The sequence below is a fragment of the Scyliorhinus canicula genome, chromosome 9 (genome assembly GCF_902713615.1).
Source record: "Scyliorhinus canicula chromosome 9, sScyCan1.1, whole genome shotgun sequence".
Lineage (NCBI taxonomy): Eukaryota > Metazoa > Chordata > Chondrichthyes > Carcharhiniformes > Scyliorhinidae > Scyliorhinus > Scyliorhinus canicula.
In genome coordinates, this window is record NC_052154.1 from 154,758,014 (window position 1) to 154,785,886 (window position 27,873).

The 27,873-nt window shown below is 51.3% G+C and overlaps 1 protein-coding gene across 2 annotated transcripts in view; it reads right to left on the reverse strand.

The window, feature by feature from the left end:
• Positions 1–960: 960 nt before the first annotated feature.
• Positions 961–27,873, reverse strand: part of LOC119971810 (trichohyalin) — a 47,278-nt gene continuing 20,365 nt past the window's right edge. Inside the window, exons 3-8 of one of the 2 annotated variants that reach the window (XM_038807984.1) lie at positions 20,864–21,064; positions 12,662–12,849; positions 10,373–10,586; positions 7,995–8,093; positions 2,911–2,972; positions 961–1,744 (exon numbers count right to left, since the gene is read on the reverse strand). In XM_038807984.1, coding sequence (XP_038663912.1) covers positions 1,630–1,744; positions 2,911–2,972; positions 7,995–8,093; positions 10,373–10,586; positions 12,662–12,849; positions 20,864–21,064 — 879 coding nt within the window. In that variant the 3' untranslated portion in view covers positions 961–1,629. Of the gene's footprint in view, positions 1,885–2,910; positions 2,973–7,994; positions 8,094–10,372; positions 10,587–12,661; positions 12,850–20,863; positions 21,065–27,873 lie in introns of both variants that reach the window. The other variant, XM_038807982.1, reaches the window with a different exon arrangement.

A 27,873-nucleotide genomic window follows, 5' to 3' on the forward strand; every position in this document is an offset into this window, starting at 1 on the left:
AAATTTGGGTAATAAATGCTGCTTGTCATCCACATCCTGTGTATTAATTTTAGAAATGGATTTTTATTCCGTTCGTGCAGTTTCATTAGAGGTCTTTGTTGCAGTCACAACCTTGTGTTGGCTGCCATGCAACAGCCTCGCCATGTTGAAAGATACCACATGCAGGTTCTTGCCATGGGACGTACTCTTTAGCAAGCATTCTCCTTGCTTCGAGTGACTCCCAGAGTTTTTTTAATAAGAGATTAACTACCTGAGATTTAAAATCTTTAAATGGGTTTCTGGAATGGGAGCTTTTTCACTGTGCAGGAGTGAGATTGTTAAGAAGTATATTTATTGTTTTCATCTCCAAATGGCTCCTGAGGTGGATAGCCGGTGAGTTGTGCACGACTGTATGAGAGGCTGGAGTGGGAGGAGGAAATGAGTTGGCAATGGAATGAATGAAGGGCTATGAGGGCATGAAATGGGCTGGAGAGTATGGGGGCCATGGGGCTGGGTGCAGGGGTGAGGGTTGCAGGACCCCACAGCTTCTGAAAGAAAGACCCAGAGAACCAAGGCAGACCTTGGAACCAGCCAACCGTGACAGCTGTCCACCCTTGTGGCCCCCTGCACTCTGCTCCCGAATCCATCCCAGCCCCGCCTCCCACAGAGCGTGACTCAGGATGCTTTTATGGAGGCGGATCTTGTGAATCAGGGAATTTCCAGATTCCAGCTTCCCGCTTTGGAAGGGAAAATTCAGCCCATGGAGCACAAAAGCAAGGAAATTATGATAAATGTTTATAAACTAATGGCCTGGGGCAGCATGGTGGCCTAGTGGTTAGCACAACCGCCTCACGGCGCTGAGGTCCCAGGTTCGATCCTGGCTCTGGGTCACTGTCTGTGTGGAGTTTGCACATTCTCCCCGTGTCTGCGTGGGTTTCGCCCCCACAACCCAAAAATGTGCAGAGTAGGTGGATTGGCCACGCTAAATTGCCCCTTAATTGGAAAAAATAATTGGGTAATCTAAATTTAAAAAAAAATAAAAATAAAAAAATAAACCAATGGCCAGGCCCCAGCTGGAATACTGTGCTCAATTCTGGAGATGTACTTTAGGAAAGATGCCAAGGCTTTGGGGAGGTTGCAACGGAGATTTAATACAATAGGTCCAAGGGTGGGAACTTCAAATGTGGAGAGACTGGAGATGCTGGGGTTGCTGTCCTTGGAGCAGAGAGGTTAAGGGGAGATTTAATAAAGGTTTAAAATCATGAACTGTTTTGATACAGTAAACAGTGGACACAGATTTAAGGTGATTTGCAAAAGAACAGAGGCAACATGAGGAAGCAATTTTTAATGCAGTGAGTAGTTGTCATCTGGAATGTGCCATCTAAAAGGTGGAAGCAGATTCAATGATAACTTTCAAAAATACTTGAAGGGAAACTTGCAGTGCTACGGGAAGCGATTAGGGAGTGGAACTAACTGGATGGCTCTTACAAAGAGCCAGCATAGGCTTAAAGGGCCGAATGGCTTACTGTGGCGCTCCACCGTTCTATGATTCTAGCATTGGAGCCAATTTGTGCACAGTAAGATTTTCACAAACATCAATGTCATAAGCAGCCAGATCATCTTTTTATGATGTTGGTTGAAGAGTGAATACTATACCATGTTTGCTGTAAATCCCATACATAATGCAGCAGCAGTGTTCAATGATGGTGTCTCAACTTTAAAATTGATGTTTGCTGTCTTTTTTTGTTGCCTCAATCGCCGTTGTCTGCAGGAAGCCAGAAATAATTGACAATCTTCCTGCCTTTACTGGGAGATGATATTTCCTTATGCTCGACAGGTGTGAGATCGCTGAAATAACCCTGTGTCTGATCCTCACAGCCAGGTGATGCCTTGCGATATCTTAACCTGCCAAAGGAAACCTCTTTAAAACCGTAGGGAAACTGCACCCCTCTGTAATATACATGAAACAGGTGGAAAGGAGTTCACAGTAAAACAGTTTGCATTGAGTTCAAGCTCAGAGGTTCAGATCTCCCGGAATTCCACCCACCAGCAGCATCCAATAACAGAGCTGCTGGTGTTCGGGGTTTCCCAATTACCACCGGCAGCTGCAGACACCACATTGTGTGTGCCACAGTGCGAGGGTGGGGAGGGACAAAACGACAGGAGGAGGCCATTCAGCTTCTTGAGACCTTTCCACCACTCACTCAGATTATGGATGATCGATCCCAACCTCCCCCCGCCCTCCCCCTCCCATCCACCTGCCTGAACTTGGAGTTATTTAGTTAAGGTTGGAATCAATGCACTGAGGAAAGGGGCAGATAGCAGTGACTTACATGGCAATGGGTAGGTTGCGAGTCTGAAGTTGTTTCGAGGGGTGGCACATGGGTTAGCACTGCTTCCTCACAGCGCCAGGGACCCGGGTTCAATTCCAGCCTTGGGTGACTGGAGTTTGCACGTTCTCCCCGTGTCTGCATGGTTTTCCTCCGGCTGCTCAGGTTTATTCCACAGTTCAAAGATATGCAGGTTAGGTGGAGTTACGGGCCAAGGGTTTTGGGGCGGGGGTTGCAGTGGGCCTGGGTAAGGTGCTCTTTCAGAGGGTCAGTGCAGACTCGAGGGGCAAATGGCCTCCTTCTTCATTGTAGGGAATCTATGGCAACTGGAGAAGGAGCGCAGTGGAGGCTAAAAAGCCAACAAGGGAAGTGCTTGTGACATCGATGCTTGGAGGTGAGGAAAGGCACAAACAGTGGATTGCAGGAGACCAGCAGCACCAGTCAGACAGTTTCGTATAGGTGGATGTATATAATCTTGACGAAGTGCCAGACAGGGGATTTGAAGTTTGCAACCGACCAGCAGACCCAAGGCCTCTTCGCGACACCATTTACAAAAGACAAGTGTTCTCAATATTTCAATGCTCAAACATCTGAAGCCTACCTTTCGGGAGTTATTATATGATGCCGGTCATCAGTATCAGTGAAGTGCGCTGCCTCTCCTTCCTGAAATAATCCACACATAGACCATATATGTATAACATTGCTCCAAGTCACTTACCGACTCTTAAATACAAACAGTCACACAATATGTTAGAATTGGCAATAATTATCTGGGAGCAGGTGGAGGCGGCTTTGTGCAGGGGCTCCAGCTTGGCAGCCCTGGTCGCGGCTCCTCTACCGCTGCCGCCGGCCAAGTACACCACCAGCCCGGTAGTGGTGGCGACCCTGCGGATATGGAGCCAGTAGAGGAGGCATGGAGGGGAGACGGGGGCGTCGGTTTGGGCGCCAATCTGCGACAACCATCGGTTTGCCCCCGGGAGTATGGATGGGGGGTTCCGAGTATGGCGGGGGTGGGAAGGGTGGGTGATATGTTCCTGGAAGGGAGCTTTGCGAGTTTGAGGAGCTTGGAGGAGAAATTTGGGCTGGTAAGGGGAAATGATTTTAGGTACCTACAGTTGCGGGACTTTGTTCGTAGACAGGTCCCATCTTTCCCACGCCTCCCGCCAATGGGGATCCTAGACAGAATAGTCTCTAGGGGGGGAAGAAGGGGAGGGTAGAGTCTTGGGTATTTATAAGGTGCTCATGAGGGAGGAAGGGTCCCAGACATAGGAACTGAAACTTAAATGGGAGGAGGAACTAGGAGGGGAAATGGAGGACGGGCTGTGGGCAGAGGCCCTGAGTAGGGTAAATTCGACCGCGACATGTGCTAGGCTCGGGCTGATTCAATTTTTTTTTTAAAATATAATTTTTATTGGAATTTTTAACAGAAAATATAAAACATAACGACAAACAATGAAATGCAACAAAATAACCCATAATAACCGTACCACCCCCAGACCGTATCGACGCATGTATCCCATCCCCCACCCCCCCAACCCCAATGAACAACAAAAGAACTTCAAAATAAATTTAAATTAAATAAACAAACATAGTCATCGTCCGTCCGCCCCCCCTCCCCCCCCTTTTCCCCCCCTCCCCCCCCCTTTTCCCCCCCTCCCCCTCTCCCCCCCTTTCCCCCCCTTTCCCCCCCCCTTCCCCCCCCCTCTCCCCCCCTCTCCCCCCCTTCTCCCCCCCCTTCTCCCCCCCCCCCTCCCCCCCCCTTCCCCCCCCTCCCCCCCCTAGAGAATTTGACCTTCTCTAGGGGCTGATTCAATTTAAGGTCGTTCACCGGGCCCATATGACGGTGGCTCGGATGAGAGAATTCTTTGGGATAGAGGACAAATGCGCTAGGTGCGCGGGAGGACCAGCGAACCACGTTCACATGTTTTGGGCATGCCCAAAGCTGAGGGGGTACTGGGAGGGATTTGCGGGTGTCATGTGCTAAAAACAAGGGTGGTGATGAGTCCAGTGGTGGCAATTTTTGGGGTTTCGGAAGACCCGGGAGTCCAGGGGGAGAAAGAGGCCGATGTTTTGGCCTTTGCTTCCCTGATAGCCCGGCGACGAATACTATTGGCAGACTGAGTTGTGGCTTGCGGACATGTCGAGTTTCCTGGGTATGGAAAAAATTAAGTTCGCCTTCAGGGGATCTGTACAGGGGTTCGCCCGGAGGTGGCAACCATTTATTGACTTATTTGCGGGAGAGTGAGCGTCAGCAGGGGGTGGGTGGGGGGGTGGGGGGGGGGGGGGGGGGGGGTAGAGTAGGGTAGAGTAGAGTAGGAGGGAAAAAATGGCGGGTAGTACCGGTGGGAGAGGAGCGGGCTTGTGCAGTATGTTACGATTGAAGTATTGAAAGTACATGGAGGTTTGCACATTTTTGCCTTTTTTGCTTTCTTTCTGTTGATGTCTGTAACTGTTTACAAAGCCAAAAACTACCTCAATAAAATTGTTTATTAAAAAAAAAAGAATTGGCAAATGAGAGGGGAAAAAACGGGAAAGAAGATCATCAAGAAATCTACCTGAGAGAGCAGATGGAACCTTGATGCAAAATCACTTCAAAAGGTGACATTATGACAGTCTGACGCTCACTTAGTACTGATCCTCTGACCGTGCAGAACTCCCTCAGTACTGACCCTCTGACAGTGCAGCACTCCCTCAGTACTGACCCTCTGACAGTGCAGCACTCCCTCAGTACTGACCCTCTGACAATGCAGCATACCCTCAGTACTGACCCTCTGACAGTGCAGCACCCCCTCAGTACTGACCCTCTGACCGTGCAGAACTCCCTCAGTACTGACCCTCTGACAGTGCAGCACTCCCTCAGTACTGACCCTCTGACAGTGCAGCACTCCCTCAGTACTGACCCTCTGACAATGCAGCATACCCTCAGTACTGACCCTCTGACAGTGCAGCACCCCCTCAGTAGTGACCCTCTGACAGTGCAGCACTCCCTCAGTACTGACCCTCTGACAGTGCAGCACCCCCTCAGTAGTGATCCTCTGACAGTGCAGTACTCTCAGTACTGACCCTCTGACAGTGCAGCACTCCCTCAGTACTGACCTTCTGACACTGCAGCACTCCCTCAGCACTGACCCTCTGACAGTACAGCTCTCCCTCAGTACTGACCCTCTGACACTGCAGCACTCCCTCAGCACTGACCCTCTGACAGTGCAGCTCTCCCTCAGTACTGACAATCTGACAGTGCAGTACTCACTCAGTACTGACCCCCTGACACTGCAGCACTCCCTCAGTACTGACGCAGATGTGCAGGTTAGGTGAATTGGCCTTGGTAGATTGTCCCTTGCTTCTACTCAGCAATTGTTTTGGAATTGTATGCACTGCCTGACAGGGTGACGGATACAGATTCAATAGTAACCTTCAAAATGAAATTGAGTAAATACCTGAAGGAGAAAATAAATCATAGGGGCTGTGCGGACAGAACTAGGTTTTGCAAAAGGGAAATCCTGTTTGTCAAATGTATTCGAGTTTTTGGGAGGATGTAACTTGTAGGATAGATAAACGGGGATGTGGTATACTTGGATTTTCAGAAGGCACTCAATATGGTGTCGCACAGAATGGATCATGTTATATGGATAATGTATTACCCATGGATGGAGAATTGGTTAAAAGGACAGGAAGCTGAGAGCAGCGATGAACACAGCATTTTCAAGCTGGCAGTCTGCGACTAGTGGAGCATCACAAGGATCAGGGCCTCAGCTATTTACAATCTATATGAGTGACTTTGGCAAAGAAACAGAGTAAAACATCTAAGTTTGTTGACATTACAAAGTTAGGTGGGAATTGATTTGTTATGCTCTTGACGTAGCATAAGCTGCTTCCTTGATGTGCACTCTGACAAAGGAAGGTTCAGACTTGGAGATAGCTTTAACACATTTATTTAAACTGTTAACAATTCTCCTACTTGGATTCGACTCTCCTGTTAATCCTGCTATAACTACTCAGACTGACGAACCAGTCTGCTACAATCCACGTGGTGGGTGTGACATGTTTCAAATCAACTCTGTGTACTCACTGGGTGACTCCACTGGAAAGAGGAAGATCATGTATGCTGTGTCCTTTTATATGGGTTGGTGTAATGCCCCCTGTGGTAGTGTCACCTCTGTGTGTATCGTGAATGCCCATTGGTCGTGTCCTATCTTACTGGTCTATTGGTTGAATGTCTGTGTGCCATGTCTCTGGTGCTCCCTCCATTGTCTAGCTAGTCTACATGTATTTACATTACCCCCTTGCGTGTTTACAGTGATGCATATCACCACAGCAATGTACGCTGTGTAGAGAAGACAAAGGTAATGAAGAAATATAGCAGGTTCAGTGAATGGGCAACAAGGTGGAGTAATGTGGGAAAGTGTGAGGTCATTCACTTTGGTCCACAGAATCCCTACTGTGGATGAGGAGGCCATTCAGCCCATCGATATGCACAGAGCCTCCGAAAGATCACTCTACCAAGGCCCACTCCTCCCCCCATGCATTGATCATGGCCAATCCACCTAACCTGCACATCTTTCGACTGTGGGAGTAAAACCAAATCCACACAGACACGGGGAGAACGTGCAAACTCCACACAGTTACACAAGCCCGGAATAGAACCAGGGTCCCTGCTGCTGTGAGGCAGTGCTAATCACTGTGCTACCATGTCATCATAAGAATAAAAACATTGATTTTTTTAAAGGGGGAGAAAATTGTAAATGTTGATGTTCGAAGACTTGGGTGTAGTTGTCCAAGGAATTTAAAAGGTTAGCATGCAGGTACGGTACACAATTAGAAAGGTAAATTGCATATTGGCCTTTATTGCAATGGGACTGGAGTACATGCATAAAGAAGGCTTGCTACAGTAGTATGGGGCTTTGGTGAGACCACACCTGGTATTTCCTATCACAATAATACAGCACAGAAGAGGCCCTTCAGCCCATCAACTCTGCACCAATGCTTGAACAACACCTGACCTGCCCACCTAATCCTATGTTCCTACACCGTGCATAGTTTTGGTTTCCATATTTCGGGAAGGATATACTTACATTGAAGATGGTATACTGAAGTTTCTTGGGATGAGAGGGCTGTCCTATGACGAGAGGCGGAATGAATTGGATCAAAACTTTCTGGAGTTTAGAAGAAGAGGCAACCTCAAATAGACACAGAGGGGTTGTTTCCCTGACTGGAGAATCTAGAAGCTGGGACACAGTCTCTACATAAAGGGCCGATCATTCAGACTGAGAGGAGGTGGAATTACTTCACTCAAATGTTGAAATTGTCTACCCCATCACGGAGTGTGCTCAAGGCTGGGATGGATTTCTGATTTTTCAGACAGTCAAGGATACGGGGTGTGGGCCTGAAAATGGAATTGAGGCAGGCTATGAACCGTGATCATACTGAAGGCAGAGCAATCTTGAGGGGCTGAATGGTCTACTTCTGCTCCTAATTTTTATGCCCTTACAAACCGGATGGCTCCCTGAAAGCCGGAGCAGACTCAATAGGCCGATTGGTCCCCTTCTGTGTTGGGTTGTACTATTCTGTGTTTCTGTGAACATGGACCAACACCTCACCTGGCCCCAGATTTAATTTTGAGTTGAGAACCAAATGAAAAGCATAATTTTGATGCAGAGACTGTAAAATATTTAATATTCTGCTTACCACAAAGCTCTTTGGGATTCCGTTGTTTGTTTTTGCGACGCTGAGCCGCTGGTCACATTCTGCCCTGCACAGGAGGTACGTCTGTAGTTTGGCTTGACACTGGGGCAGGAAAAATCAATTGTATTTTATCATTCATTCCCAGGAGGTGGGCAACATGCACAAAGCTGGAATTTATCGGCCAAAACTTAAAATATGAACCTACAAATTAGGAGCTGAGGTAGGCCATTTGGCGCCTCGAGTCTGCTCCGCCATCCAACAAACAGATCATAGTGATCGGTTTGCGTTTCGAGTTCTAAATTCCCATCCACCCCTGATAACCGTAGATTCCTGTGCGGCAAAGAGCTCAATCTACCTCTGTCTTAAAAATATTCAGTGACCCCCCGACTACCACTGCCTTCTGAGGCAGAGCGTTCCAAGGCCGCAAAACCCTCTGAGAGGAAGAAATCCTCCTCATCCGCCTTGAGAATGAGGCAATCTCAAGTCACTGGTAGAAGTTTGGTGTTTTTATTCTTTCATGGGATGAGTACATCACTGTCAAGGCCAGCAATTAGTGCCCATCCCTAACTGCCCTGAGGAAGTGGTGGTCAGCTGCTGCCTTGAACCCACATACAACTTGATGCAACCGGTGTCTTGTCAGTGCACTTCAGAGTTAACCACATTTAGTGTATGTCTGGGCCAACTAAGGACAATGGACCTCCGTTTGAGAGACTATCTACTGACGCCAGGACTGATTCACGAGTGTTCTACTGCCCAAAAAGCAGCACTGGTCCTGGAGCAATTCAGGACATACTTTAAAAAAAAAATTTAAAGTACCCTATTATTTTTTTTTTCCAATTAAGGGGCAATTTAGCGTGGCCAATCCACCTAACCTGCACATCTTTGGGTTGTGGGGGTGAAACCCACGCAGACACGGGGGGGGGGGGAGAATGTGCAAACTCCACACGGACAGTGACCCAGAGCCGGGATTCGAACCCGGATCCTCAGGGCCCTAGTCCCAGTGCTAACCAGTGCCGCCCCCAGGACACGTTTTTAAAAAATAAATTTAGAGTACCAATTTTATTTTTTTCCAATTAAGGGGTAATTTAGCATGGCCAATCCAACTATCTTTGGGTTGTGGGGGCGAGACCCATGCAGACACGGGAATTCAGGATACATTAATGAGCTAGTATTGGTGCCATGTGGAACTAGTGCAATTCCAATGCATGCTGGTGTGTGATACAATGGGGTCGGGGTCGGCACTGGCGAGCCTGACAAGCAGGAGCTACATTTAAGCACTCCGCTCCCCACACACCCTCATCCCAACCAAGAAGGTGGCCCTTGTTGCGCTGGAGCATGCCCATCCTGTTGATGGGTGGGTTGGGGCCAGAGGATACCTGGGGAGGCACCCATATGACATGTGGCGTTAAGTTCACAGTTAGTAATCAGCAGCATGCACAACAGTGGTGGTCTGTTTCTGGCCAGCCCGACTCAGCGGCACACCTCTTGTCCAGCCATGGCAGATGTCCCCCAGCCATCAACACAACTGTCAACACACTACAGCGATGTTGGGACACTTTTTGTACCCCCTCTCACACCCTCGGCAACCATTGCACCTGGTTCCTGATTTTCGATACCACAAGTCAAACTCGCTGTCAGTAATTCCGCCTGACGGAGGTGAAGCATCGTGGGAGGCCCGGAGATTGCCGGCTCAGGCCCGTTAATGTTATGGCAACGGCCTTTCCGTACAATGTGCATGGCCACGCCGGTGTGCGGCATGGAAGACATTCACGCCACTGTCAAGGCACTGGAGCATGGCATTCCGTTGGGCACCCAGCCCTGATTTTCGGCTGGCGCGCGATTATCCATCCGATCACATTTAGCGATTCCGGTGTTGCTGGATGGAGGATCCCGTCCAATAGGTTTCCTTCCCCAAAGGACATTAATTAACCAGCTGGGTTTTTAATGACATTCCTCCAGCTTCACAATCACGTTTACTGAGACTAGATTTATACTTCCAGGAGGGAGGGATGGTGAAGAACTTAGATAGCTCGTTCAGAGAGGAATGACGGACCAAATGGCCTCCTTTTATGCCAAGACTCTATGGAACAGGATATATTGAATCAGATTGTTTCCAGAAGGAGTCAATAGCAAGGGGATTTCTAGCTTATAAAAAGAGTTTTAGAACAGAGGTCAAGAGATAAGACATGTGAGAATGTGGGATTCCATTCCAGTGTTTGAGGCAGGAGCTGTTGTCACTATCTAGGATTAGATTGGAGAGCTGGATGAAAAGAATGATTAGAACTATTTGCTCATGTGGAGGGTAAAGGCCAACACAGAGTGGATGGGCCCAATGGCCTGTTTCCCTGTCAGACGTTCTTGGAGGGAAGGATAAAACCTACAGCTTTATTCTTTCTTTTTGCCTTCTCTTCATCTTGACTTCTCAGGATGTCACTCAGGAAATTGTGCTTCTGTCGCCACAGCTCGCACTCTTTGCTCTTCTCCTCCCTCTCATACTCTGCCAGCCTCCGGTATCTCTCTGTCTCATACTGTAGCCGAGAGGCTTCATCGGAGGCCTGTTCAGCTGCAACAGCTACTCGTCGCAAAACAGCTTCTCTGCCGGGACAATGACAGTTCACAGAGATTAAAGAAAGCAAGGGCTTATACAGCACTGTTCACAACATCAGGACGTCACAAATCTCTTCACACTCAGTGACTTACAAAATTTTAAAAATAGTGGGATAGGAGCATTCACACCCACCTCAAAGGTCAGACAAATGAGAGTTTTATCATCTCATTGAAATATTGAACTTCAGACATTACAGCAATCCCCCAGTACTGCCCTTTCCAATAGTGCAATGTTTCTTCAGGATTTCCCCTCTCACAGTGCAGTATTCCCTCTGTACTGCCCCTCTGACACTCAGCACTCCCTCAGTACTGCCCCTCTGATGGTGCAGCACTCCCCCAGTACTGACCCTCTGACAGTGCAGAGCTCCCTCACTACTGTCCCTCTGACAGTGCAGCGCTCCCTCAGTATTGTCCCTCCGACAGTGTAGCACTCCCTCAGTATTGACCCTCTGACAGTGCAGAGCTCCCTCAGTACTGTTCCTCTGACAGTGCAGCGCTCCCTCAGTACTGTCCCTCTGACAGTGCAGCGCTCCCTCAGTCCTGTCCCTCCGACAGTGTAGCACTCCCTCAGTACTGATCCTCTGACAGTGCAGAGCTCCCCAGTACTGACCCTCTGACAGTGCAGCACTCCCTCAGTACTAACCCTCTGACAGTGCAGCGCTCCCTCAGTACTGTCCCTCTGAAAGTGCAGCTTTCCCTCAGTACTGACCTTCTGACAGTGTAGCACTCCCTCAGTACTGACCCTCTGAATGCAGCACTCCCTCAATACTGACCCTCTGACAGTGTAGCACTCCCTCAGTACTGACCCTCTGAATGCAGCACTCCCTCAGTACTGTCCCTCTGAAAGTGCAGCTTTCCCTCAGTACTGACCCTCTGACAGTGCAGCGCTCCCTCGGTACTGCCCCTCTGACAGTGCAGAGCTCCCTCAGTACTGACCCTCTGACAGTGTAGTACTCCCTCAGTATTGACCCTCTGACAGTGCAGAGCTCCCTCAGTACTGTTCCTCTGACAGTGCAGCGCTCCCTCAGTATTGTCCCTCTGACAGTGCAGCACTCCCTCAGTCCTGTCCCTCCGACAGTGTCGCACTCCCTCAGTACTGACCCTCTGACAGTGCAGAGCTCCCCCAGTACTGTCCCTCTGACAGTGCAGCGCTCCCTCAGTACCGTCCCTCTGAAAGTGCAGCTTTCCCTCAGTACTGACCCTCTGACAGTGTAGCACTCCCTCAGTACTGCCCCTCTGACAATGCAGTGCTCCCTCGTACTGCCCCTCTAATAATGCAGTGCTCGCTTGCACTGCCCCTTTGACAGTCACAATTCCTCAGTACTGCACCGGGATGTCAGCCTAGAGTATGTGCTTGAGCATCTGGAAAGGGAGGAGATGAGATTACAAGTGGGAAAATATGAGAGAAAGGCAAAGACGAGGACATCGGGAGTGGGGGAGATGTGGAGAGGGGAAGAGGGAGGTGGGCACGTTGGGGGACTGTTGGAGGTAGATATTTTCCTAGCTGGGAGGGCAGGATCAAAGGAGACATTGGTCGAGGTGTGAGTGCACAGTGGCATGGGGGAATACAATTGGATGTGTTCGGGTGTGTGGGGGAGGGTTAAGAAAGTGGCACTATCAACGATTGAACCCTCAGAACTGATGAAGCCTTGGGTGAGCAACAATGTTCACCTAGGCCAGCATGTGGTGCAGTGGATAGCTCTGGGACTGCGTCGCTGAGGACCCGGGTTTGAATCCTGGCCCTGGGTCACTGTCCGTGTGGAGTTTGCACATTCTCACCATGTCTGTGTGGGTTTCTCCGCTACAACCCAAAGATGTGCGGGTTAGGTGGATTAGCCATGATAAATTGTCCCTTAATTGGAAAAAAAATAATTGGGTACTCTAAAATTATTTTTAAAAAACAATGTTTACCTTAGATAATGAATGTACAGAGGGTAGAAAGGGGGAGGGAGAGGGGAAGAATGAGGAGCGGGCTGGAGGGTGTGGGCTGCAGGGCTCCTGAAATTGGCAGTAACGATGGGACGTGTTTTTCCATTAATGGGAAGGAACAGAAAAGCCCGCACCTGTCTTTGAGCTGAGAAACTTCTTTGAGTAGGTCTTTCCTTCGGAGTACCTCTTTGTCTCTCTCAAACTCCACGTTCCTGATTTCGTCCAGCTTCAACTCGTTTTCCCCTGTCCTCCGATCCAACAATGATTTGGTTTCCAAGTAATTTTGCTCTGTCTGTGTTAATCGATGTTGTACATCTGTTAGCTAAAGATGAAATATAGCTCCATTCAGTCCCAAAGAAATTAATCAGAACAAGTTAGGAGTCTGGCAGTGCTACGGGATTCAGGAGCCTGATATGAATGAACTCACTGTCAGGCTTGAAGGGGTGAAATGAGGGATCCTCTTAAATTTTAAAAGATTGGAGTTTAAAAAACACAAAACTACGCGAACATACAAATTAGGAGCAGGAGTAGGCTACTCGGCCCCTCGTCCTGCACCCCCATTCAATAAGATCATGGCTGATCTGATTGTAACATCAACCCCACATTCCCACTACCTCGGATAACCTTTCACCCACTGGTTAATCGAGAATCTCTCTAGCTTTGCTTTAAACTATTTCAAAACTCTGCTTCCACTGTCTGTTGTGGAAGAGACTTCTAAGGAGTCACAACAACAAAAATTCTCGGGCGGAATTCTCTGGCGCCGGGGTTTTAGCGTGGGCGGGAATCACGCAGCGCCAGCCGAGGGCCACTGACAGCGGCCCCCCCCGGCAATTCTCCGGCCCAGGATGGGCCGAGAGGCCACCCGTTTTCGGCCGGTCCCGCCGGCGTAAATCACAACAGGTCTTTACCGACAGGACCCGGCTCCACAGGGGGCCTGGAGAGTCCTCGGGGGGGGGGGGGGGGGGGGGGGGGGGGGGGGGGTGGCCTGGCCCTGGGGTGCCCCCACGGTGGCCTCGCCCGCAGTCGGGGCCCACCGATCCGCGGGCGGGCCTGTGCTGTGGCGCTCTTTCCCTCTGCAACGGCCGCTGTCAACCTCCTCCATGGCCGGTGCGGAGAAGAGCCCCCCCTGCGTATGCACTGGGGTGAAGCCAGCACATGCTGGCGCTCCCGCGCATGCGCCAACTCGCGCCGGCCGGCGGAGGCCCTTCAGCCCCATCTCCAGCAGGTCCTCAATTCACAAGACAAGACGCATGATTAGACCACAGGTCGGGGGGGGGCGTGCTGATGGTGGGGGTAAGCGTGTGTTCGGGAGTGAGGGGCTGGTGATGGTGGCGGTGCTGTACGGTGAGGATGGGGGTGAGGGTGGTGTGGACTGAGGGTGGTACGTGTACGTGTGTGTGTGTGTGTGTGTGTGTGTGGGGGGGGGGGGGGGGGTTGACACATATGTCATGGGGAACCGCAACTCAGCAGGGTCTAATTTCCTCGCCCGCGGTTGAACTCCTCCCCAACGTCATCCCCTTCCTCCAGGCTGCTAGCCATGTCCAGGACCCTCTGCTCTGCTACGGTCAGGGGCCGCAGGCCTGGCGGTCCCCCTCCTCCAGTCTTCTCCTCCTCCTGGCGGTTTTGGGCGGCCTTCTCCTGGAGAGGGAAACAGATAATTACAGTGTTAGACAATCTGACGCATGCAGCCCAGGGGGTGGGTAGCTGCTACCCTCAGTGGGCAGGGCACGTAGCCTTGGCGGCCAGTATGAGTACCAGCATGTGGCGCAGGGTGGGGATTCGGTTGCCCTCTGGATTGGGGGGGGTGGGGGTCGGGTTACAGGTGTGTGGGGTGCGGGTCGGGTTACAGGTGTGTGGGGTGCGGGTCGGGTTACAGGTGTGTGGGATGCGGGTTAATGCCAGAGGCACAGTGCTGCCTGCAGACCCTGGTCACGTGCTTTTTATTCCTGCACTGCTGTGGCCGGTCTGGACGGTGTTAGCCACGGTGCTCACCGGCTCTGCCACCTGTGGCTAGACTCGGAGGAGGCTGGCAGCCTCCTTCCTGGGCCGGGTACAGGGTCATCCGCCTCTCCTCCACTGCGCCCAGGAAGATCTCCAGCTCGGCGTCGGTGAAGCGTGGAACTGCTGTCCTTGCTGTCGTCTTGTTGGCTGGGATGGTGAGTGTGGGGTGTGAAATGTATGACTGCAGCTTGTCAGTCTCCTGAGTGTCAATCGCAAAACCAGCGAATTCCGCACTGTTTCTCATTGGAATCGACTGTGTTCCACGTGGCCCCGGTGCTCGCCTCTCAACAGTAGCAGAATCGGTCCAGGTGCGGCGCCAGTTTTGCTGTCGTGGAACTCCACGAATTCTGCACCGGCGTCAACACTTAGTCTCAGAAATGGAGAATCCAGCCCACTGAGTTGAAATGGCAAACGACTGGACGTTTGGGGTCATGCTGGTGAACGTAGGAACAGGAGTAGATTATTCAGCTCATTCAGCCTGCTCCGCTATTTAATATAATCATGACTGATCGGACACTTTAATGTCTTTTACATCCAGTATCCCCAAAACCCTTTACATTACTGTTAAATGGAGCAAAGGTGTTCCGCAAAGCAGTCACCCAGTCTGCAATTAGTCTCCCCAATGTAGAGAAGACCAGATTGGAAGCAACAAATACAATAGATCAAGTTGAAGGAGGTGAAAGCAAATCACTCCTTCACTTGAAAAGAATGGCGGACCATTCAAAGATGAGAAGGGAGGGTAGCTGTGGCACGATTGCATGGGAAGCTCCTCTGGGAAGGGGGATGAAGGAATGGGGGCAACGGAGGAGTGGACCAGGGTGCCATGGAGGGAGTGGTCCCTGCAGAATGCTGATGGGAGGGTGGATGTGTTTCATGTGGCACCATGCTGAAGTTGGCGGGGTGACAAATGAGGACAAGAGGGACCCTATCGTGGTTCTGGGAGAGAAGGGTTGGAGTGAGGGCAGAGATTTGGGAGATGGGTCAGACATGGTTGAGTGCCCTATCAATCACAGTGGGGGGGAAAACCTCAGTTGAGGAAAAAGGCAGACATGTCAGTGTTCTTTTCAAATGTGGCATCATCGGAACAGATGTGATGACGGAGGAGAATGGGATGGAAGTGGGGTGTAAGGAGGTGTAATCAAGGTGGCTGTGGGAGTCGGTGGGTTGCTAATGAATGTTGGTGGTTAGTCTATCACCAGAAATGGAGACAGAGAATTCAGGGAAGAGAAGGGAAGAGACATGGGTGGACTATGTGAAGGTGAGAGAGGGATAGAAATTGGAAACATAATCGATAAATTTATCCAGGTCCAGGCAACAGCATGAAGCCGCACCAATAGTCATTGATGCAATGGAAAAAGAATTGTAGAAGTGGCCTGAGTAAGACTGGAACAAGAATGTTCCCCATACCCCACGTAAAGGCAAGCATAACTGGGGCCCACGGAGGTACCCATGGCCGCGCCTTTTATATACGGAAAGTGAGACAAACTAAAGGAGAAATGGCTGAGTGACAGATCAAGTTCAGATAGGTGGAGGAGAGTGGTGGTGGATGGGGATTGTTTAGGCCTCTGCTCAAGGAAGAAGCAAAGGCCCTCAGAGCCTCCTGGTGGTGTTGGAGACGACGAGGACAAAACAGCCTGTTTGATTACAGCCCTTCCACAAACATTCAATACATCCACCACTGACGCACAGTAGCAGCCGTATGTACAATTTACAAGATGCACTGCAGGAACTCACCAAGGTTCCTTAGGCAGTACCTTCCAAACTCATGACTACTACCATCTAGAAGGGCAAGAGCAGTAGATACGTGGAACACCACCACCTAGAAGTTCCCCTCCAAGTCACTCACCATCCTGAATTTATAATAATCTTTATTGTCACTAGTAGGTTTACATTAACACTGCAATGAAGTTACTGTGAAAAGCCCCTAGTCACTACATTCCGGCGCCTGTTCGGGTACACAGAGGGAGAATTCAGAATGTCCAAATTACCTAAAAGCACGTCTTTCGGGACTTGTGGGAGGAAACCGGTGCGCCCGGAGGAAACCCACGCAGACACGGGGAGAATGTGCAGACTCCACATAGACAGTGACCCAAGCCAGGAATCGAATCTGAGATCCTGGTGCTGTGAAGCCACAGTGCTAACCACTATGCTTACGTGCTTGAAAATATATCGCCGTTCCTTCACTGTCACTGAGTCAAAATCCTGGAACTCCCTCCCTAACAGCAGTGTGGGTGTATTTACACCACATCGACTGCAACGGTTCGAGAAGGCAGCTCACCAGCACATTCTGAAGGAATGGGCAATAATGCTGGCCTAACCAGCAGCACCCACATCCCTTAAAAATTGATTTAAAAAAAATCCTCTCTCCAGAATTATAATATTCTCCTTCATCAATACTGCTACCTCTCCTGCTTTATTTCCTTCTCTTTCTTCCCTGAACACCTTGCATCTCGTACTACTCTTATTTTTTGAGCTGGGTTTCCATTATCGCCACAACATCACATTTCCACGTGGCTGTCTGCATCTGCAAATCACCAATCCTATTCCCTAAACTGCACACATTTATGTACATGCATGGTAACCCTAATTGAGACCTTTCTATATTGTCTCTTAGCCTGACTTCACTTAATATAAATGAAGAGGGGCACCAACAGGGCAGAAAGGAAATAACACTTCCCTTCAATGGGGAAGTCCAGAACAATAAAAAAAGTCTTGCATTTCTGTGGAGCCTTTCGTGAGCAGAGAGCATGTCCCAAGGCATGTTATAGCCAATAAAGTATTTTTGAAATATAGTCGATGTTGTAGGAAATGCAGCAGCAATTGTTGCACAGCAAGATCCCACAAACAGTAACGGCACAATGACCAGCTAACCTGGTTTCTGTGCTGCTGATTGAGGGATAACTATTGGCCAGACAACAGTGATAACTCCCCTGCCCTTCTTCGAAAGTGTGCCTTGGGATCTTTTACATCTGCCTAAGAGGCAAACGGTTTAACTTCTCATCCCATTGCTGACGGTGCAGCACTCCCTCAGTGCTACACTCAAGTGTTAACCGGATTGCTGTGCTCACGTACCAACCGGTAAACATGAACCTACGCCCTGCTGATTCAGAAGCTACCCACCGAGCCAAGGCTGACACAATTTGATATTCAGATTCCAGTCAAGCTAGCCAAAATGTAAATCTAGGAAAATAATTCCCTTCACACAAAGTGGAAGAAACCTATAAAATTCTAAGAGGACTAGACAGGGTAGATGCAAAAAGGACATTCCCGATGGTGGGAGTCACAGTCTGAGGATACGGGGTAGACTGTTTAGGACTGAGATGAGGAGAAATTTCTTCACCCAGAGAGTTGTTGGCCTTTGGAATTCGTTACCACAGAAAGGAGTTGAGGACAAAATATGTATGTTTTCAAGAAGCAGTTAGATACAGCACTTGGAGCGAAGGGATCAAAGGATATGGAGGGAAGGCGGGATCAGACTATTGAGTTGCATGATCAGCCATGGGCATAATGAATGGCAGAGCAGGCTCAAAGGGCCGAATGGCCTCCTTCTGCTCCGATTTTCTATGTTTCTATGCAGTCTCATAAACTAAAAGGTGGAACAAGAGCTCAAATGTGTTTAGTGCCTTTGGTGTAACAAAGCATCCCATGGTATTTCACAGGAGTGTTAGCGGACGAAAATTGACAGAGGTAAAGACGGAGATTAAAAGCTTGGTTAACAAAGTGGATGTGGAGGAGCATCTTAAGTAGAAAAGGGAATTGGAGAGGTGGAGGGATTTAAGGAGAGAATTCCAATGTCTTCCAGACAGTTTCCAGATGCACTTTCACAGACTTTATTAGTGAAAACAAAAGATGTTTATTAATAAGAATTGTACACCAGCTTCATGGCTGTAGCCAGCTCCCAAACTGTCTCTCTGCCTAAGAAGCCTTTCTCATCATGTGGTGATTCTATACTCCATGTCGTAATTGGCCCAACAGGCCATCTGACCCTGACTCTGCTGTGTTGCCCTTAAAGGGGTAATCACCACACAGTCAAAAGCATGGCCACCAATCATGGAACAATGAACACTGGGGATGCTCAAGAGGTCAGAATTGAAGGAGAGCAGAGACCTCAGAGATTTGTAGGAAGAGTATTAAGAGATATGAAGCAAAGGCAGGGGATTAAAGAGATATAGCTGCCATGGTAACCAAACAGGCTGGATGGATCAAATGATTAAATCTTCGTAGAACCATAGATCCAGTAGGGATTTAAAACACAAGATACTTGACCCATCATATCTGTGCAAATCCTGTGCTGCAGCAATCCTAATCTAATCCCACTGCTCTGTTCTCTGCAGCCCGTATCAATCCAAATTAATCCCTCTGCCCACCTAGCCCTGTACCAATGATAAACAAATCCCACTGCGCTGTTCTTTCCCCACAGTCCTATACCAATCCCAAACTAATCCCATTGCCTCACTCTCTCCCGCAGCCATGTATCAATTCCAAAGTAATCCCTTTGCCTCACTCACTCCCATAGCCTTGTATCACTCCCAAACTAATCCCTTTCCCTCACTCTCTCCCCATAGCCCTATATCACTCCCAAACTAATCCCTTTTCCTCACTCTCTCCCCATAGCCCTGTATTACTCCCAAACTAATCCCTTTTCCTCACTCTCTCCCCATAGCCCTGTATCAATCCAAAATGAATCCCACTCTCCCCATAACCCTGTATCGATCACAAACTAATCCCACTGCCTCACTCTCTCCCATAGCCCTGTATCAATCCCTAACTAATACCACTGGCACACTATCTCCCCTTAATCCTGTATCAATTCCCAAATAATCCCACTGTCCTACTCTCTCCCCATATCTTGGGCAGCATGGTAGCACAGCGATTAGCACTGTTGTTTCACAGCGCCAGGGTCCCAGGTTCGATTCCTGGCTTGGGTCACTGTCTGTGCGGAGTCTGCACGTTCTCCCTGTGTCTGCATAGGTTTCCTCCAGGTGCTCCGGTTTCCTCCCACAAGTCCCGAAAGACGTGCTGTTAGCTAATTTGGACATTCTGAATTCTCCCTCAATGTACCCGAACAGGTGGCGGAATGTGGCGACTAGGGGCTTTTCACAGTAACTTCATTGCAGTGTTAATGTAAGCCTACTTGTGACAAGAAAGATTATTATATTATCAATCCCAAATTAATCCCATTGCTTCACTCTCTCCTCATAGCCCTGTAGCAATCCAAAACGATTCCCACTTTCTCCCATAGTCCTGTACCAATTCCAAACTAATCCCATTGCCTCACTCTCTCCCATAGCCCTGTATCAATCCCAAACAGATTTCTCTGCTCTGCTTCCTCTCCATCGCTTGCCTCTTTCTCTGTTTCAGACATCTATCCAATTTTCCCTGAAAAGATGCATTAGTCTCTGCCTCAACTTCAACTCTCTCATGGGGTAAAGTATTCCCTGCTCCAATAACACTCATTTCTTTAAACTATCTCTACATCTGCCAACAAAACCCTTAAATTGATCATCCCTGTCTCAGGTTCACCAACCAGAGGAGAGGTTGAGAAGGAGAGGGAGAGAGGGGATGAGAAAAAGAGTGGGCGAATGCGAGTGGAGAGTTGAGAAGAGGGGGGAGCGGGGGAGAGGAAGGGGGATGGAGGAGATGGGAGGCAGGAAGAACGGGAGATGGAAAGAGAGAAAGATGGGAGGCAAGGGTGCGAAAGGGAGACAGAGAGAAGTGGGGATTAGAGGGAGTGAGGGAAAATGAGAGAACAGTGAGAGGGGAAGAGTGGGTGGGGGAGGACAAAGGAAGAGGGTTGGGGGCAAGGGAAAGAGAGAACATGGTTCATTCTTTACGCTATCAAAATACCTATTTTTAAATACCTTTATAAATCTCTATACTCTCTACTCCATTGGAAATCTCAAATCTTATAACTCTCCTTTCCATCCCTGGTGGATTTATTCTGTCCACTCTCAATGGCTTTCATGTTCCTTGTATAATGTGACACAAGCTACTCCCAGTCTCTAACTTGGCCTGACTCATGTTTTATACAAATTCATCAAGAATTATTCACTTTGTACTCTACTCATTTATAAAACCCAAAATGTTCTCATTTTTCTTAAAAGAAAGAAATCTTAGTATATTAACATTGACATACTGACATTGAATAGATCTCAGTTTCTTAAATTCTGCCGCAGAGATTAACTGTGACCCTCAGGATAGTTTGAAAAGGCCGAGGCTGGGGAATTAATCAATAAGGGGGATTGGGGTGGAGCGTGACAGATTCTGCCCTGTCTTGTGGATGGAACTTGGGGTAATAAACTGGCACAGATGCATTTTCCCTACCGGTTCTTTACCTTATCCTGAAGATGTCCAATCTCCTCCTGGAGTCTGATGTTCAGAGACTGCAGCTTGTTTCTCTCCTCTCTCACCTCCTTCTCTTGGGATTCAGCCAATTCCCGAGCATAGTCCAACTTCTCAAGGCTATCGACAGCTTCCTTCTCCAGTCTCTCCGACAACGCTGCCCTCCCTTCAGCCTCTGAGGTCTTCTGCCTCAGCTACATGGAGCAGGAGAAGGAGTGTAGTGAGGTTGGGTGGGAGGAGAGAGGGGGATGGGGGGGTTGTGGGGAGAGGGAGGAAAGGGGAGAATGTGGAGGAGTGGGGGGATGAGAAAATGGGAGAGGGGTAAGTGGTAGAGAGAGAGGGAGAGCAGGAGGTGAGAGGAGAAAAGAGAGAGAAGAGGGAGAAGGACAGAGGCAAAGGGTGATGGGGAGAGGGATAAGGGGGAAGGAGGACAGAAGGAAAGGTGGAGAGAGATTGAGTCCATGACTGATGGAAACAATAACATTTAAAAACATTAGAACTAAAGAAATAGAAGGAGTAGGCCATTCAGCCCCTTGAGCTTGTTTGACCATTCAATATAATGATGGCTGAAATTTGGCCGTAGCTCCACTGACTCACCTCCTCCCTATGTTCCTTGAGGAAATCTCAGCCTTAAATATATTGTGGAACATCCAGAACCCTTTGAGATAGAGAATTCCGACTTCTGGTTGCGGCTATGCAGAGCTAAGTCGCATGTTCGGCAGCTCCCGCTAGCAAAGGACTTTTGGGCTCTTTTTAGGGCCCGCAACGGCGCTTGCTCGACGTTTCCTGGTGTGGGAAGGGGACAGCAACATTCCCGTGCTGCTGTATGGATTGGACCAGGAGCGGGGCGATTAAAAAAGTGGCATTGCAGCAAAGAAAGGTGCGAGGGAGGAGGACAAGGTGGCGGCGGGCGGAGACCAGGCAGCGTGGACAAAATGTTTGCAGGAACAGCAGGAGCTGCTCCAGCGCTGTTTTAAGGAGCTAAAAGCAGAGCTGCTGGAGCCGATGAAGGCCTCACTCGACAAGCTGCTGGAGACCCAGACGGCCCAAGGGGAGGCGATCCGGGAGGTCTGGCAAAAGGTCTCGGAGAACAAGGACGAGATCCTAGGCCTGGCGGTGAAGGTGGAGGCGCACGAGGCGCTCCACAAGAAATGGCAGGCGAGGCTCGAGGAGATGGAGAACCGGTTGAGGCGGAAGAACCTGCGGATCCTGGGCCACCCGAGGGGCTGGAGGAATCGGACATGGGGGCCTATGGGGCCACCATGTTGAATTCGCTGATGGGAGCGGGGGCCTTCCAGGGGCCCTTGGAATTGGAGGGGGCCTACCGAGTGCTGGCGAGGAAGCCCAAGCCCAGCGAGCCGCCGCGGGCGGTGCTGGTGCGGTTCCACCGGTTTGCTGATCGAGAGTGTGTATTAAGGTGGGCCAAGAAGGAGCGGAGCAGCAGGTGGGAGAACGCGGAGGTCCGGATCTACCAGGATTGGAGTGCGGAGGTGGCGAAGAAGAGGGCCGGTTACAATCGGGTGAAGGCAGTGCTGCACAGGAGAGGGGTGAAGTTCGGCATGCTACAGCCGGCGCGTCAGTGGGCCACCCACAAGGACCGACATCATTATTTTGAGTCTGCCCCTTGTCTCCCCTGCTCTTTGCGTTAGCGGTTGAGCCCTTGGCCATGGCGCTGAGGGATTCGAAGACCTGGAGGGGGATTGTGCGGGGGCGGGGGGGGGGGGGGGGGGGGGGCATCGGCTGTCGTTGTATGTGGATGATTTACTGCTGTATATTGCGGATCCGGCGGGGGGGGATGCCTGAGGTGTTGAGGATTCTTGTGGAGTTTGGGGATTTTTCAGGCTATAAGCTCAATGTGGGAAAGAGTGAGCTGTTTGTGCTACACTTGGGGGACCAGGAGAGGGAGATAGGGGAGCTCCCGTTGAAGAGGGCGGAGAGGAGCTTTAGATATCTGGGAGTCCAGATAGCCAGGAGCTGGGGGGCCCTTCATAGGCTAAACTTTGAGGCTGGTGGAACAGATGGAGGAGGAGTTCAGGAGGTGGGATACGTTGCCACTCTTCTTGGCGGGCAGGGTCCAGTCGGTTAAGATGACGGTGCTCCCGAGGTTTTTGTTTCTCTTCCAGTGTCTCCCCATCTTGATCCCGAAGGCTTTTTTTAGGAGGGTGAATAAGAGTATTCTGGGGCTCGTGTGGGCGCGGAAGGCCCCGAGAGTAAGGAGGGTATACTTGGAGCGAGGCAGGGAGGTGGGTGGTTTGGCGTTGCCCAACCTGTGTGGGTACTGTTGGGCTGCAAATGTGGCGATGATCCGTAGGTGGGTGATGGAGGGGGAAGGTGCCGCATGGAAGAGGATGGAGGCGGCATCCTGTGTGGACACGACTTTGGAGGCACTGGTGACGGCCCCGCTTCCACTCCCCCCGGCAAGGTATTCTACGAGTCCAGTAGTGGTGGCTTCCCTCAAAATTTGGGGCCAGTGGAGACGGCATAGGGGGGAAGTGAAGGCCACAATCTGGACCCCGATACGGGGCAACCACCGGTTTGCACCAGGGAGAATAGATGGTGGGTTTTTGAGTTGGCATAGGGCAGGCATCAAGCGGATGGGGGACCTCTTCCTCGACGGGAAGTTTGCGACTTTAGAGGAGTTGGAGGGGAAGTGGGATCTCCCCCCCCCCCCCCCCCCCCCCCCGGAATACTTTCAGGTATATGCAGATTAGGGCGATTGTTAGGCGGCAGGTGGCGGAGTTCCCGCTGCTGCTGCCAAGGGGGGTGCAGGATTGGGTGCTCTCGGGGACGTGGGTCGGCGATGAAAGGATCTCGGCAATTTATCAGGTGATGCAGGAGGGGGAGGAGGCCTCGGTGGAGGAGCTGAAAGTGAAGTGGGAGGAGGAGCTGGGGAAGGAGATCGACGAGGGGACGTGGGCAGATGCCCTGGGGAGGGTGAATTCGTCCTCTTCTTGTGCTCGGCTCAGCTTAATTCAGCTGAAGGTGCTGCATAGGGCGCATATGACTGGGACCAGGTTGAGCCGATTCTTTGGGGGTGAGGACAGGTGTGGGAGGTGTTTGGGAGGCTCAGCGAATCACACCCACATGTTCTGTGTGTGTCCGGCGTTGGAGGGGTTCTGGATGGGGGTGGCGAGGATCCTGTCCAGGGTGGTCGGTTCCAGGGTGGAACCGGGCTGGGGGCTCGCTATGTTTGGGGTAGCATCGGAGCCGGGAGTGCAGGAGGCGAGAGAGGCCGGTATTCTGGCCTTTGCGTCCCTAGTAGCCCGGCGCAGGATCTTGTTACAGTGAAGGGACGCGAAGCCCCCGAGCCCAGAATCCTGGATCAGCGACATGGCCGGGTTCATTAAACTGGAGAGGGTCAAGTTTGCCCTGAGGGGGTCAGTGCAAGGGTTCTTTCGGCGGTGGCACCTTTTCTTGATTTCCTGGCTGAGTGTTAGAGGGGGGTCAATTTCAGCACCAACCTGGGGTGGGGGGGGGGGGGGGGGGTGATTATGGGTCTGTTAAGGGGGTTTGTTTTTGCAACTATACGTTTGTTACTTTTTTTTGTTCTTAATTTATTGCTTTGTATGGGGGCGGCGGAGGGGCTTTTGTTTCTGTCTTTTCTACGCCTTGTTTATTTTATTGTTGGGAGATAATTTTGTATTTGAAAAATTTGAATAAAAATAATTTAAAAAAAAGTTAAATCATTATTTTGAGTCCTCGGAGGAGGCCTGGGCCTTTGTTCAGGCCGAAAAACTGGACTCAGACTTAGGGTCGGGGGATGGTTGGGGATTGTTGTATTGTGTTCCGAGGGGGGGTTCTTTCTTTGTTTTCTGGGGGTTGATAGGGCATTGTTTTGATTAGGCCCGACGGATGGGCTCGTGAGGGGGGGGGGGTATGCAAACAGCTTGGGGGGTTGATGGGCGGCAGGGGTTGATGGGGCCTCACAGGGGGGGGGGGGGGGTGGCCTGAGATGGGGCTAGTGAGACTGGGCCTGAAAAGGGAGCTGCGCCAGAGGAGGCGGGGCCGGCCGAGTGGAAAGCGTGGGCTTTTTCCCGCACTGGGAGTGGAAGGGGAAGGACAAGAGCCTGCTTGTGGGCAAGGGAGGGGAGGGGCAGTTTTACACTGGGGGGGGGGGTCGATGGTGCGGCGGGTGTGGCCAGGGTCAGCAGGAGTCAGCTGACTCGCGGGAGTACAATGGGGGGAGCAATGCAGCTAGGGAGGGGACCTAGCTGGGGGGGAGGGGGGGGGGGGGGGGGGGGGGGGGTGGACCGGGTTGCTGCTGGAATGGTCAAGGGGGAGCTGGAGGTGGTAGAGGAGGTCGGGGCGGGGGTCTGCCGCTGTGGGGAACGGGCCGTGCGGGGGATGCGGGCACGTGGCTGGCCTAGGAAGGGCTATGGCTAATCTGCGGGGGAGGGGGCGAGTAGCCCCCTGATCCGGCTGATAACCTGGAATGTAAGGGGGCTGAATGGGCCGGTCAAGCGGGCCCGGGTGTTCGCGCACCTGAAGGGGCTGAAGGAGGATGTGGCCATGCTCAAGGAGACGCACCCGAGGGTGGCGGATCAGGTAAGGTTAAGAAAGGGGTGGGTAGGGCAGGTGTTCCATTCGGGTTTAGATGCAAAAAACTGGGGGCTGGCGATCTTGGTGGGGTAGAGAGTGTCGTTCGAGGCGGACAATGGCGGTAGGTATGTGATGGTAAGTGGCAAGCTCCAGTGGGAGCGGATGGTGCTGGTCAATGTATACGCCCCGAATTGGGACGATGCGGGGTTCATGCGGCGTATGTTGGGCCGGATTCCGGATCTTGAGACAGGAGGCCTAATAATGGGGGGTGGGGGGGGGGGATTTCAACACGGTGCTGGAGCCGGCACTTGATCGCTCCAGGTCCAGGACGGGCAGGAGGCCGGCGGCGTCCAAGGTGCTGAGGGGATTTATGGACCAGATGGGAGGGGTGGACCCCTGGAGATTTACGAGGCCGGGGGCCAGGGAATTTTCATTCTTCTCCCATGTTCATAAGGCATACTCCCGGATTGACTTTTTTGTCATGAGCAGGGCGCTGATTCCGAGGGTGGAGGACACGGAATATTCGGCGATAGCCATTTCTGATCACGCTCTGCATTGGGTGGACCTCGAGTTGGGGGAAGGAAAGAGACCAACGTCCGCTGTGGCGTCTGGAGGTGGGGTTGTTAGCGGACGAGGACGTGAACGGGCGGGTCCGAAGGTGTATAGAGAGGTACCTAGAGACTAATGATAATAGGGAGGTGCAAGTAGGGGTCGTCTGGGAGGCACTGAAAGCGGTGGTCAGAGGAGAGCTAATCTCCATTAGGGCACACAAGAAGAGAGGGAGAGGAGAGAGAGGGAGAGGTTGGTGGGGGAAATGGTGAGGGTGGACAGGAGGTACGCGGAGGCCCCGGAGGAGGGATTGCTGAGGAAGCAGCGTAGCCTCCAGGCTGAGTTTGATTTATTGACCACCAGGAAGGCGGAGGCGCAGTGGAGGAGGGCGCAGGGGGCGGAATATGAATACGGAGAAAAGGCGAGCCGGATGCTGGCGCACCAGCTTCGGAAGCGGGAGGCAGCTAGGGAGAGTTAGGGACGGAAGAGGGAGCACTGTACGAAGTGCGGTGGGTATCAACGGGGTCTTTCGGAGCTTTTACGAGGAACTGTACCGGTCTGAGCCCCCAGTGGAGGAGGGAGGGATGGGTCGCTTCCTAGACCGACTGAGGTTCCCGAGAGTGGAGGAGGAGCAGGTGGCGGGGTTGGGGGCGCCGGTTGGACTGGACGAGTTGGTCAAAGCGATAGGGAACATGCAGACGGGGAAGGTACCGGGGCCAGATGGGTTCCCGGTTGAATTCTACAAGAAGTATTCAGACCTGCTGGGACCTTCAACGAGGCAAGGGAAGGGGGTGCTCTGCCCCCAACAATGTCCAGGGCGCTGATCTCCTTGATCCTGAAGCGGGACAAGGATCCCCTATAGTGAGGGTCATATAGGCCGATACCACTCTTAAATGTAGATGCAAAGTTTCTGGCAATGATATTGGCCATGAGGATAGAGGACTGTGTGCCACAGGTCATACATGAGGATCAAACGGGGTTTGTGAAAGGGAGGCAGTTGAATGCTAATGTACGGAGGCTCTTAAATGTTATAATGATGCCGGCAGTGGAAGGAGAGGCGGAGATAGTGGTGGCGATGGATGTGGAGAAGGCCTTTGATAGGGTGGAATGGGGATACCTGTGGGAGGTGCTGCAAAGGTTTGGGTTTGGGGAGGGGTTCGTCAGGTGGGTGGGGTTGCTATATGAGGCCCCGGTGGCGAGTGTGGCTACGAACAGAAGGAGGTCAGAGTATTTCCGACTGCACCGGGGGACGAGGCAGGGGTGTCCCCTGTCCCCCCTGCTCTTTGCGCTGGCAATTGAACCCCTGGCCATGGCGCTGAGGGAGTCGAGGAACTGGAGGGGGATAGTGCGGGGGGGGAGGGTGGAGGAGCATCAGCTGTCGCTATATGCGGATGACCTACTGTTGTATGTGGCGGACCCGGTGGGGGGGAATGCCGGATGTGATGAGGATCCTTAGGGAGTTTGGGGATTTCTCCGGGTACAAGCTCAATATGGGGAAGAGCGAGCTGTTTGTAGTGTACCCAGGGAACCAGGAGAGGGGGATTGGTGAGCTCCCGTTGAAAAAGGCGGAGAGGAGTTTTAGGTACCTGGGGGTACAGGTAGCTAGAAGCTGGTGGGCCTTACATAGGCTTAACTTTATGAGGCTGGTGGAGCAGATGGAGGAGGGGTTTAAGAAGTAGGACGTGCTGCCAGTCTCCCTGGCGGACAGGGTGCAGTCAGTCAAAATGACGGTGCTCCTGAGGTTTTTGTTCTTGTTCCAATGCCTCCCTATCCTGATCCCCAAGACCTTTTTCAGGCGGGTCAACAGGAGCGTTATGGGGTTCGTGTGGGCGCAGCAGACCCCGAGGGTGAGAAGGGTGTTCCTGGAGCGGAGCAAGGATGGGGGGGTTTGGCGCTGCCCAACCTCTGTGGTTAT